Here is a 12,947-nt window from a genome sequence, read left to right on the forward strand (position 1 = left end):
CCAAAGGGCCCCGGGCGACCTCCCCACGAGGACATTGAGGAGCTGGGTAGTTTCCTGGCTCAAGAAAGTGAGGTTGGGGCTGCCTGGGAAGTAAAGCCTCTCTGCAGGGCGCGTGGGGTGGGCTGGGTCCCCGAGTGAGCCTCCAGGGGCAGGGGCACAGCCCAGGTGAGGTGACCGGGCTCCATTTTCCTAATAAGTGTGTTTTTCTTCCTTCCATTACCTCTCTTTTTCTTAAAATAATGCCCAGAAATGCATTGACATTCTGATCGAGAAAGAATACTTGGAGCGAGTCGATGGTGAAAAGGACACCTACAGTTACTTGGCTTAACCCTTCCAGAAGGGTCTGACTGCGACCTGCAGTGAAGAGTTCCCGGTGGAGAGAACAACCCGAGTTCATAGCAGCCAGCCTGCCACCATTTGAACCTCCCTTTTTAGACCTGAGGCCAACCGCCCCCCGCTGGCCTCAGCCGGACATCAGAACTGCTCAGGATTGATACATTTCAAGTCTGTAAATATGGACACCAACGCCATTTAACCTAATTTAAGAACAGAGGGGACTCGGACCTCCCCTGCTGAGGGCTGCATGCTACTGCATCTAAACCGCTACGTTGGCTACGGGGTTAACAGCTGTCGTCCTGGCAGCACTCGGAGAGCAAGTCTAATGGGCCCACGTGTAATCTGCTATGAAAAACCATTTGTATAGTGTGTTTCATTTTTTAATGTGTGAAAATAAAGAAAATTAAAGGATTTCTGTACAAGTCGCATTTGGTTTTGTTTTAAGTTTTACTAATTTCTACATGTAAATAAAAGATACAATGATGGTGCAGATTTACAATCCGGTGTCTTGCTGTGGTCCGAAAGGCTGCAACCGGTCGGCCTGTCCACACTCGCCGGGGTCGCCGCGGCCTCCTGCCCGTGGGGCCTGCAGCACGCGTGGGGCCCGTGGGTTCGGCCCCGAGGAGGGCGGGCGCTGGCCCTGCCGGGCCCCCAGGTTGGAGGCTCGCACAGCGGGGGAGGCTTCGTGAGGACCGCTGGGGCCTGCGGGGGCCGCGGGGAGGGGCGGGGCAGAGCCTGTTGGGGCCCCTGGGCGACAGGCGCCCCCTGCCCCGCGCCCCCCCAGCGATGAGCCTCCCGGTGCCTGGCCCTGCTCAGCACCTATTAGGACCCGACACCTGGAGGCTGAAGGTCCGCTCCCGGCTTCCTGTGTCTAGCGCCTCTTTCAGTTGCCGCAAGATTCTCAGCACGCACCAGGGAGACCGGCGGAGACCCCAGGTCGGGGAGTGCCCGGGATCCCCACCGCGGCCCTCCCCTCCTCAGGCCAGACTGCGGACCCCGGGGAGCCAAGGTGAGGGGGGTCCTGGGGAGGGGGAGCGCTCAGGGCTGCCTCCATCCCCACCCCTATCCCCACCGGCTCCCACCCCTCCCAGGAACGGAGAACTGCAGCTGTCGCCTTCAAGCCACCACCCCCGGGGAGACCTCGCGGGGCTCGTGCCCGAGGAACACCACCGGCATCCAGGCTGTGGGGCTCGTGGTCCAAGGGAATGGGTAGGAGCTGGATGGTGGGGCCGCAGTCAGCAGCCTGTGAGCAACCAGCCTATCCTGTGCTCTGGAGCCCTCTCCTTGGGGAGAACATTCGAGAACGCGGGGTGGGGTGGGGGGGATGTAGTTTTATTTTTATTTTTTTTAATTTATTTGAGACAGAGGCAGAGACACAGGCAGAGGGAAGAGCAGACTCCGTGCAGGGAGCCCGACGTGGGACTCGATCCTGGGGCTCCAGGGTCACGCCCTGGGCTGGAGGCAGCGCTGAACCGCTGAGCCCCCGGGATGCAGTTTTAAATGTCTCCATCCCAGGGCTTTTAAAGATGGCCCGTCCCCCTGCACGCTGGTCCCTAATTTTCCTTTGCAAGAAATTCAGATTTCACCACACCCGGGTGAAACATCAGACAGGCTGACCCGTCTCTGAACTGAATCCCCCTTGGATGAAGCTCACTTTAGCACTCCCCATCCCTTGGCTGTCTGGGCGGCTGGATCTGATGACCGGAGCCTCCGCTCGCCAGTCCACGCACCTGCCCAGCGGGACCGAGCGGCCCCATCCTCCTCACGGGAACGCGGACCTTTTCGTAAACCGCCGTATGGGAGGTGCGGTTCGCGCCAAGGCTGCGCTTACCTCGTTGGCTGCTTCTAACCAGGAACCCGCAGCCGCCCCTCTGGAAGCTGTCGGACAGGGCTGAGCTGCATCTTCAGCTCTTCCCAGTAAAAGCCCAAAGCTCATCAAATCTTCAGCGGATGCTTTAGTTCTTGGAAAATGGGAAGCCCGGGGGGGGGGGGGGGGGGGGGCGCAGCGGTTTAGCGCCGCCTTCAGCCCAGGGCGTGATCCTGGAGACCCAGGATCGAGCCCCACGTCGGGCTCCCTGCGTGGAGCCTGCTTCTCCCTCTGCCTGTGTCTCTGCCTCTCTCTCTCTCTCTCTCTCTCTCTCTCTCTCATGAATAAAATCTTCTTTTAAAATAGAAAACACGTTTACACTCGGAACTAGTCTTCATGACTTCGGTGCAAGCTGAAATGACACGATGTTCACTCACGGGAGCGGCGCTGGCGGGGAGGGCAGCTGCCGAGCACCCGGGTGGACCTGGGAGCCAGGACTTTGCCTTGCTCGACGGACACGGTGAAGGCTGGAGGTTGGATAAAGCAGGACAATATTGAAAAACAGTTAAGCAGCTTCTAGATGGATTGTAGTTTGCATTTTGCTCAGAGACTACGAAGTACCGACTGGGAGTAACTGACAAGCAGAATGTCCTCGGCGGGGCTCTCACGGGCGCCTGCGCCTTGTCGGTCTGGGCCCGGATGTCCTCTGCCCGTGGTTCCTCGGGACCAGGGACGCAAGGCGTAGAGGGGGCCCCAAACTGGGAGACGGCGCCTGGGACATCTGTGCATCCTGATGCAGCACTCGGCTCCCCACACCCGTCCTCCTCCTGGCTTTCCCCTGGTGGGGAAGGAAGCACGAGGCTCACACGCTTTCACCTCCCAGTGGGGAGCTCTGGGGGTGGGGAGAGCACCCACTTTTTGAACTTAGTTTTCCCCCCACACCTTGGCTTTAATTGGGTGTTTAAACACCTCATAGGTCAAGCTCTGTGCCCCACCCTCGCCCCATTATAAAGCCTGAACCCGACCAGATCGGAGTAAAGATGCCCTTTGTCACGTGACCGGGCGCCCGTCCAGTATTTCTGCTCAGAGAACCTGTGCTCACGTCGGCCAACAGGACCCGCGAGGCGCGTTTCAAATGCAAGTACACAAAGCTTGCGTGTGCTGCTCAACCCCTGCTCTCTCTGCTACGACTTCGGTGTGGCTGATGCATCTGGGTCTGTGGGGGTCAGACCTCCCCTGGGCTCGAGGATCACGCCCCCACCCAGCCGTTCAGCGCGGGGAGGGCTGGGCGCTCGCTCCCACCAGGACAAACACTGTGGCTGGAAGCAGCTCCTTGTCCCGACGTCGCTCATCGACGGGGCGATCACGAAGGAATGGGCTCGGCTCACCGCAGTGCCAAGTGGGGGATGCACCCCCGAGGGCGAGCGCCGTGGCTGCCCTTCGGGAAGCAGCAGCAGCCAACTGCGCTTACGGCGCCGTCTCCCGGACAAACATCACTGAGTCCTTCCAAACCAGACGTGGCCCAGAACACGAGCAGCACGAACGAGATTGGCAGCGGACGCCAGGGCTGTTCGTTGCAAAAAAAAGCAAAGTGGCAAATGACTTTTCTGACTGGCGTCGCTAAGGCTGATGCAGCCCGGACCAGAGAGGCCTGTCAGTGTTTGCGTAACCGGAAAGAAAGGTGGGTGGGTTTGCTTTGAAGGATTTTATTTACTTGACAGCACAAGCAGGGGGAGGGGCAGGGCCGGGAGAGGGAGAAGCAGGCTCCCTGTGGGGGACCGGACACAGGGCTCAATCCCCGCACCCTGAGATCATGATCTGAGCCAAAGGCAGATGCTTAGTGGAATGAGCCACCCAGGTGCCCCAGAAAGGTAGGTTTTTAATTAGTTTCACATTAAATATTCTCACATCACGTGCATCACACCTGGAGCCGGTACTCCGGGAAGGGCAACTGTACCCCACAGCCCGATGGCCGCGGTCAGCCCAGGAGCCAGCACCCCATGGCCTTCACGCTCCCCCTCCCAACCCCGCTTAATCTTTACTTCAAAAAAGAAAACTAGTTTGGTCACACCCAGCACCTTGGTAGTGAGGAGCTCTGACCCCGTATGACCCCGTATCTAACCTCCCCTGGGTTCCGCGCCGTAGCCGCTGGGCCTGCCGTTGCTCTATACACAGAGAAGGCGGCTCAGAGGCTCCGGTGCCAGGGGACCCGCCCGCCGCGGCCGCAGGATGCCAGCCTCGGTCGCTCGCGGGAATCTTTCACTTAATAGGTGATACTGAAGTCACGATTAGACAAATTGTCAATTATAAATATGCATGTGCTACGTAGCATACGCAGATTGCGTAATTATATATTCTATTTAAGCTTCACAGAATGACCAAGCATCCCGGGAGCTGAATGTGAGCGTGTTCTCCCGTTGGAGACGCGTCCCTTTTCTAAAATCGATCCGCGGACAGATCTGTACCATTGATGACCCAACAACAGGGGGAAGTTCAAGTATTCTTTATTCAAAGTTGAAAAATGTACCATACTGCATTATTGCAAAAATTCACTGGTACAAAACACTTTGCAGCTGGTGAGAAGGCAATAAAAAGTGGATTTTTAAACTCATTACTATAAATTATTCTTACAGTACTTTGCAAATTCAGAATTTCAAACTGCATTTTATTTTTCTAAATTGCCCACAGTACTCGAGGTTCCTGAAGCTAAGGCAGCTGTTCCAGAAAGGAGGAGGGGGAGGAGGAGGTAGCAGACGTCAAGGGATTTCCATCTCTCTTTCGATGCCCACGTACTTCAGGGCATCAGCCTGGCTGTATCTGAAACAGCAGGAAAAAGGAATGAGCGAGCATCCAGCACAGGGGGAGACCCACACAACCAAGCCGCTCCACTCAGCGTGTGCGTGAAAACGTCTACGAAGGCCCACGTGCGGACAGGCCCGGCCGTGGGCGCTGCCTACGGCGGTGGCACGACTTCTACCGCAGGGGAGACGTGCCCACACCTGTCCGCACAGCCCCTCCCGCGCTTTCTCCCCGGCCTGCCCAAGACGGCCCGGGAGGGGGGGGCGTGCATCATGGTGGGAGGGCAGGAGACAGTACGGTCGGGCCAGGAACAGCCCCAGCCTCCAAGTGAAGAACCGGAACCTGGCAAACAGGAGGCCCAAGGTGCCCCAAGGGAGCCTCGGCTGCTGCTGCGCACACACGAGCGGGGGGGGGGGGGGGGGGGGTCCTGGGCTCCCATCAGGTATGGTATCCAGGTCGCCCTCGCCCCTGCAGCATATCCCCAAGAATAAGGCCACAACTCGTGGCTTGTTCCAGACAACTGTGCTCAAAAGTGAAGCTTCTAAATGGGACAAATACTCGGACATGGGATTTTATGCAGCTAAAAAGTCCTCTGTTGCAATTTAAATCTATGCTGTCGACCTCAGAGCTGGACTACGCTGCCACCCAGACAGCTGGCGCGACTTCCCCCACAAGGACCCAGGCGGCGACCAGGGAGGATAATGCGCCGACGTGCCTTAACCGTCAGTACTACATACGAACAATGTAGTAAGTTCTTCGGCTAAGAGTAAGGAGCCTCTAAATACAGCAGCGTCAGAAACGACCTCCAGTAAGAGCGTCCCGCACATCCTATGGGAATACAGCGTGATCCCACGGACTTGAAAATGCACCTGCGGGCGGCCCCCAGCTCCTCCCAGAGGGGTGAAGAACGGGGCCCTCCGGGGCCCTCCACGTCCCTGTGGCGTACAGGCACGCCTCAGTTTATTGCGTTTTGCAAATACTTTCTAAGCACTGAAGGTTTGTGGCAACCCTGCATCGAGCACACCTGCCAGTGCCATTTCCAACAGCATTTGCTCACTTCATGCCTGTCATTGTGGTCCTTCATTCTTACAGAATTTCAGACTTCATCATTAGGTGATCTTGGATGTTACTACTGTGATTGTTTTGGGGCGCCACGAACTGCACCCTCCTGAGATGACAGATCGGATGGACAGAGGTCATGTGCCCTGACTGCTGCACCGACCGGCTGTTCCCCCATCTGTCCCCCTCATCCCTGAGACAACAATATTGAAGTAAGGCCGGTTAATAACCGTACAGGGGCCTCTATGTGTTCAAGTGAAAAACAGACCCGTGACCGACTGATTTGAGAGAGTGAGGAGGGGAGGGGCAGAGGGAGAGAGACTCTCAAGCAGGATCCCACTGTGTGCAGAGCCTGATGCGGGGCTCCATCTCACCACCCTGAGATCACGACCGGAGCCGAAATGAACGGTCTGACGTTTAACTGGCTGAGCCACCCAGGCCCCCGTGTCTCTGCACACCAGCAGCAAGGCCCAGAGCTTCATCATTTCTAGTTTCTGATTTAAAGGGAAAGCGGCAGCGGTTCCCACAGGAGAGCACAGCAGGCACAGTTCCCTCAGGCCAAAGCCTAATCCAGAACTAGGCCGACTCCCTTCAGTTCTAGGACGGCTGAGAGGGGAGGAGGCTGCGGAAGGAAAGTGAGGCTGGGAGGCTGGTTCGGGAGGTTTGAGGGAAGCAGCCACCTCCACGACCCAGAAGTGCAACATGAAGCAGCAGGTTTTCCAGAAGACCTAGCTACGATAACCGATGAGGGTGCTGCACCGAACAACACATTTTCAGTGTAGACGAAACCGCTTCTACCAAAGAAGCTGTCAGCTAGGACTTTCAGCCAGAGAGGAAAGGTCAGTGCCCGGCTGACCCTCTTGTGAGGGGCTGGTGCAGCTGGTGACGAGGCTGAAGCTGGTACTCGGTGACCATCCTGGAAATCTCCGCGTCCTTAGGGATGATGCTAAGTCTACTGTGCCTGTGTTCTCCAAATGGAGCAACGAAGAAACAGCGAGACAACAGGACGAGGAGTGGAGCCCAGAGAGGGACTGAACGGCTGCGAGCGAGCTCAGCACCAAACGTGAACAGACGAGCAGGTGCTTCTGAGGGAGCAGCCAAGAAAGTGGTTTCCCAAGTTGGCCTCCTCCTGGTGGACACGCAGTCAAGACGGTTGAAACTACAACCGAGGACTGGGAACACGACAGCGGCTTAGCTGGTGGACCCGGCCGGGCCCGAGGACACACTGTTCTGAAGGCGGCTCTCCGGGGGGTACCGTGCACCGAGCTGCACCGCCGGCTGCAGGGAACCGCTCGTGCTGGAAGAGCCACTAATGCGGCAAACTGCACGGCAGCACCAAGTCCATCCGCCAGCAGAAAGATGACAGTTCCTTTACCGCAGTGGTCGGGACCCGAACCCACAATATCTGAGGTACGCCTGTATCTCAAATACACCCATTACCTGTGTAGCCTAACTACCCAGCCACGCCCCGACAACCAAAAATAAATTCCTCTAAAAAGAGATCTGACAAAGAGCAAGAAGACAGCCTTTGTCCACAGCCCAGAGTCCAGGAAGATGAAGCCCTCAGGTCACACAGAAATATGCTGTTACCAACCTGTAATCAAAAAACAGCTCTTCACCGGTCTGGATGGCTCTCTTAGCAAAAATCCCTATCCTGTGATCGCCGTTAACCATCATAACTGGAGAGAGAGACACAGCATCCGTGAGTTGGATGAAGACAGGCCACGGGGAAGGCCTGACTCGCGCACAAAGTCCACGTCAGTCCCAGGCTGCTCCAGTCCCCCCTCCCTGGTCTGCAAGCGGTTCTGTTGGGGATTCGGACTCCGTCGGCACCTACCTTTTGCATAGCAGTTTGGATTTACTGAGTGATTTGCAAAACGAATTTTGTTACCCTTGCGGGTTGCATCCACCACAAAATCTAAAAAGAAGAAAAAGTAAGTATAGTCCAGTGAATAGGTTCAGTCCTGGGTCTGTAAACACAAAGTTCTGACAATTCTGGAGACACCCCAGCCCTAGTTTCTTCAGGGCTTGCCTTTATCAAGCACAGGGCGTGCATTCTTAACTTCAAGAATAAGCATCTCACATTTAAAATACCTTTTTCATTGCACTCTCTGTGGACCATGTTCACAGAGACCTCATGCGACTGCCCCGCCCCAAGTTAACCTGATGTTGGGAGTGAATCCCCACCCCCAGCAGCGACACCTACTGCGGCCTCACCAACCTGAGATCATCATCTAGAAACCAGCTTCCTATTCCCCCCAGGCCTCTGACAACAGGCAGGGGAGCCCCAGAGAAGCTGCACGTCTGGGGGCTCGAGCCCCTCCCTCCCCAGGTCAGACGGAGCACTAAGGAGGCAGGGGCCCAGGTGGTCATGGGGACACAGCAGGGAGGCGGCGGCAGCACAGCCGCAAGCTCAGGCCCCAGCAGCAGATGGCTCGGAACCATCTGGCCCAGCCTGGCTGGCTTGCCAACAAACGGCCCAGTTCCACACCTGTGCCAGGGAGTCAGGGATCCCAGGAGCTCGTAAGGAGAAGGGGCTCCTCGATGCGTCCCGGGGGCCCCCAAGTCAAACGTACCATTGTTCAAGTTGAAGAGGAAGCTGCACATGTATTTGTCGTAGACTTTCCCTCTTCTGTCTGCTTCATCTTGAGAAATAATCTAAAAAGATAGAGGACAAGACCTGGATCAGGTGATCAGGACAACCTCAGGCCCCCATGAGGAACCCCAACGGCTGGCGCTGCTCCCCCATTCGGCCCACATGCTGTGTCACAGGACCAGGGTCTTTTAAGGACTTCGTTCTCACAGAGAAAGGAATCGTGCTGGCAGAAAGTGATTATTAACAAGTCTCTACTGAAGAGAAAAGACAAACTGGGTGGCTTAATTCCAAAATGAAGCCAGCCCGATGGCCGTTCCCTAACTCTACGACTGAAAGCCACAGGATGAAGGACACCGTCATCTCTAGATCCTTATCCACCAGGCTGTGGACTGAGCAGGGCACACTGCACAGCACAGCTCTTGTGGCCACGACCGAAGCGCTCGTTTACCAAGTGAGCCACAGCTACCAGCAGGAGTTAAGTCCAAGCTGAAAAGGCATTTTTTAAATTGATTCACTTCTCATCAGACCCAGTAGACCGGTCCAACGCAATCAATCCAAAACAAAGGAAGTCACTACACACGACAGCCCCGAACCCATGTGGTCCGTATGCGCGGCGCCGCCCGGGGCTGGGTCCCCCTGCCCTACCTCTCCACAGTACTCCGAGATGAATTCATTTTTCTGCACGGGGTCTTTGATGAAAATCCCCCAGCCTGCCACGTCAGACGGTGCCAGCAGCAAGTGCTAGAGAAGGAAACGCACACAATCGCATCATCGAAGGAGAGCAAAGACGGGAGAGTCAGCTACATGACGGCCCAGGGCCGTCCTCAGCCCGGTCCCAAAGTCACACGACCCGCTGCCGCCAGCAGGAGAGCTCCGAGCACGCTGCACCAGGGCCCAGCGTCCCAGGTACGGGACAACACTGGTTTCTTTTGTAAGTAAAGCGCTCTCTGCTCGTACTGTTGAGCCAATGAGACCCGTGGTTAAAGGGTGCTATTTTCTGTCTCAGGAGTTCTACAAGACGCCTACAGGAGGCACGTCAACGCCAACAGTTTCTGAACAAACTGAGAGGACCTGACAAGTGTGTGGGGGGGGGGGGGGGGGGGGTGATGAGAGTCTTAGGACTGAGCAGGTGTGCCCTGGAGACTGTACCGCGCATCACTGAGACGGGATGACTAACAACCTAGGGACGCCGGGGGGCTCTGTGGTTGAGCATCTGCCTTCGGCTCAGGTCTGATCCCAGGGTGCTGGGATCGAGTCCCACAGGGAGCCCACTTCTCCCTCTGCCTGTATCTCTGCCTCTCTGTCTCTCATGAATAAACAAAATCTTTAAAAAAAAAAAAAGATCTGGACTCTTAAAACCACTGAGCCCCTGAGACCATCACAGCAAAAACAAAGATGCTGCCACGAACAGAACTGCTGGTGGAAGGGCACTATGGGCCGCAGTGTGACCCCAGCCACATCCTAGGGCGCCTCAAGAACCTAAGATGCGCACATCACCCATGTGTCCGGTGTCCCCCACGCACACCCCCACACTCATGGGCGGCACAGGTCGTGGCCGTCAGCAGCAGGGGCCCGGGGCCACAACACCTGGATCGGAGCTACTGCTCCTTTCTTTACCTAAAGGGAGGTTTGTGGTTATTCCCAACTCCCAGAGGTACGAGGACTAGTAAACTGACACGCGCGCACTTAGGACGGGGCCTGCCATACATTCCCTGACCGTTGCTCTGACGGCTGACGTTTATCAACCGAAGCAGCAGCCCTGGGTCCACCCTAAAATAAGGTAGGGGACTTCCCCAGCAGGGGCCGGCAGTCTCTTCTGCTCAGTAAGAAACTTCCCAGGAGCTACGGTTACGAGCACCTGCCTGCAGCTCGCAGGCGCCGGTTCCAGAGTCCCCGCTGCACCGTGTTCAAGGTCATTAGAGCAACGGGAAGGAAGTTCGCAGGAACAGAGGGTCCCGTAGGAGATACTCCTCCCTCTCTCTGCACGAAAGGGGCCCCTTGAATATTGTGTGGTGATAAGACGGGGTCTGTTCTGACGTGCCCGGACTTCCGTGAACTAGAAAACTCCCCCACCCGGGTCTGATGCATCCAGGGCTGCGTGTCACAATGTCCTGCGCCTCGCCTCACGCGGAGGAGGGACGAATGCCTAAGGGTGTGCCCCCTGCCCCGCCCCCAGCCAGTGGGGCCGCCCGTACCTTCTTGGAGCCGCGCTGGATGCTGCAGTTCTTGCAGGACACGTTCTTGCTGTCCCAGTGGTCGGCGGCACCGCACGTGAGGCACAGGTCGGGGTCGCACTCGCGCACGGCCAGGTAGCACGGGCACTGCTTCGTGTTGCACTGCGCTTTGCAGCGGCACCCGGGAAAGCGGTTTTGACCTTCAGGGACAGGGTGGTCATGAGGCGGGAACCTCGTGGATCCCACCGCGCACAGCCCTGTGCAGCCCCGAGTCATGCGAGCCTCGACACTGGGTCACCCCAGCCCCCTTGCCCCCGCCAGCCTCGGACCAAGGAGGAAACTGAAGGCACAGGAGGTGTGCCCGGTCACCCCGAGCTCTCCATCCGGATCTGTTGGGCAGCACGTGTCCTGAAAGCCCTCTGGGTTATACGACAGGTGTGAAGGCAGGGTTTGGCTTGGACTACGGAACAGTCACGGCTCTCGGCCATCCCAAGGGCGCAGAGCTCTAGACGCTTCCTCGGTATCCACGCAGCGGTGCCCTCAGTACCCGCTCATGGCACTACGCTCGTGCCCCACTGCGCTGACACTGTCTGGGGGCCAGAGGACCTGGGGGCCACCTCCAGATGCCCTCCACGTTCTGTGCCAACTCTACTATGACTTAACTTACGCGATCCAGTTCTGACCTGCCCACAGACCCGCGCCGGCCCCTAGCACACAACCCCTTAATGGGGCCCCATAAATCCCTGTGGGGTAAATGCATTTCCTAAAAAGGATACAACAAAGCAAGAGCTGCCATGGCCTTGTTTTGGCTTCCACAGGCTTTTGGTCAGCGATTTAAAACTAACTCACGCAAGTCATCAAAACGAAATACTTACACTCTGAGCTACATTGACAAAACTTCTCACAAAAATTTTGTGCTATCACACAAGGGCACGAACTGTCACAAGGCTGCCGTGGATGGTCACAGGGTTGATAGTTGTAAACGTGGTTAGAGGAGCCGTCTGCGGAGGAGAGCAGCGGGTCAACCCAGAGGCGAGGGAACACGACGCCCGCGAATCCGGCCTTCCCCGCCACCCGCGGGCTGCGGCACGTCCTCCACACGGTTTGTTCCGAGGGACTGGAGACGCCTCCTCCCACCCCCAGGTGCCGGGCGAGGCCAGAGCACTGTCGGCCCGGCCCCCAAGCACTTCCGTGGCCGACCGGCAGCCCGCGCCACCCACCCGCAAGTCACTCCGCAGACAGCCTCCCTTTAAACGTCCCGGTTCCGAAGTCAATTACATCAGAACATCCCGAACTAAGCCAGTTACTGTCCTTAAACAAACGAGCAGGCATTTTTAAGCGGATTATGCACGGGAGGATGCTAACCCTTTTTCAGCTGTATCTTTCTGCAGTGTGCGGCCCACAACCTGCAAGACACAAAACAGAAGCCATCCTTGTGACGGCACAAACCCAACAGAAGCTGCCTGCAGAGTCAATGCGTGCCCTGAACGTAACCGCACTTTGGTTCCAGGACAGCCGGCCCCGCCGCCGCGTTGGGGCCACAGACCCCTCCCGCCACCCAAAATCTGCAAATAACTTTTGACTCCCCCAAACTTACCTACTGCTAGCCTGTGGCCCATAAGCCTTACTGATGACTGGTTAGGACGGATTTGCTACGTCCTACGTATTCTATACTGTGTTCTTACGATAAAGTAAGTCAGAGAAGAAACTTGAGAAAATCCTGAGAAAATACATTTGCGGTACCAGAAACCCCATTTAAGTGGCCCCGTGTTGGAGGCTCAGCTGCGACCACGAGGAGGACTCACCCCGACCTGGGCTCCCGGGGATGGGAGGAGCCTGAAATAGTACCGTTTCTCTAATTCAGGCATCTTTAACCATGACAGGGCTGCATGGTCAAAATTCAACCAAGAAACTCAGCTGGACCTACCACAGCTAAGTTCTCCCGGTTCTAAATTAGCCACCTCCCGAAAGACAGGGGACATGAGCGGGTGCACAGCTGCGGAGTGCAGTCCTGTACCCCCAGTCGCGGGTGTGGGGGGCAGGCGGCGCGGTGGGCAGCTCCTCACACAAACCCAAGCGGCCGCGCTCCCTCCTCCCTCAACGCCCCCGCTTCCAGGGGCGTCAGCGGGGCACCTGTCAAGAACAGACGCCCGGGTGGCCCAGTGGTTGAGCATCT

The 12,947-nt window shown here is 57.0% G+C and overlaps 2 protein-coding genes across 13 annotated transcripts in view; one reads left to right on the plus strand and one right to left on the minus strand.

The window, feature by feature from the left end:
- CUL1 (cullin 1) overlaps positions 1–747 on the plus strand; it is a 99,822-nt gene extending 99,075 nt beyond the window's left edge. For all 5 annotated transcript variants that reach the window (XM_041751868.1, XM_041751866.1, XM_041751865.1 and 2 more), the window contains one exon: positions 248–747. In XM_041751868.1, coding sequence (XP_041607802.1) covers positions 248–328 — 81 coding nt within the window. In that variant the 3' untranslated portion in view covers positions 329–747. The remainder of the gene's footprint in view (positions 1–247) is intronic.
- A 3,870-nt stretch (positions 748–4,617) lies between these two features.
- Positions 4,618–12,947, minus strand: part of EZH2 (enhancer of zeste 2 polycomb repressive complex 2 subunit) — a 65,144-nt gene continuing 56,814 nt past the window's right edge. For 6 of the 8 annotated variants that reach the window (XM_041753448.1, XM_041753447.1, XM_041753445.1 and 3 more), the window contains exons 13-20: positions 12,137–12,177; positions 11,647–11,772; positions 10,793–10,971; positions 9,243–9,338; positions 8,578–8,659; positions 7,839–7,919; positions 7,596–7,680; positions 4,619–4,960 (exon numbers count right to left, since the gene is read on the minus strand). In XM_041753448.1, the coding sequence (XP_041609382.1) occupies positions 4,900–4,960; positions 7,596–7,680; positions 7,839–7,919; positions 8,578–8,659; positions 9,243–9,338; positions 10,793–10,971; positions 11,647–11,772; positions 12,137–12,177 (751 nt within the window). In that variant the 3' untranslated portion in view covers positions 4,619–4,899. Of the gene's footprint in view, positions 4,961–7,595; positions 7,681–7,838; positions 7,920–8,577; positions 8,660–9,242; positions 9,339–10,792; positions 10,972–11,646; positions 11,773–12,136; positions 12,178–12,947 lie in introns of all 8 variants that reach the window. The other 2 variants (XM_041753442.1, XM_041753441.1) reach the window with 1 other exon arrangement.

This window comes from Vulpes lagopus, chromosome 4, assembly GCF_018345385.1.
Source record: "Vulpes lagopus strain Blue_001 chromosome 4, ASM1834538v1, whole genome shotgun sequence".
NCBI classification, from domain to species: domain Eukaryota; kingdom Metazoa; phylum Chordata; class Mammalia; order Carnivora; family Canidae; genus Vulpes; species Vulpes lagopus.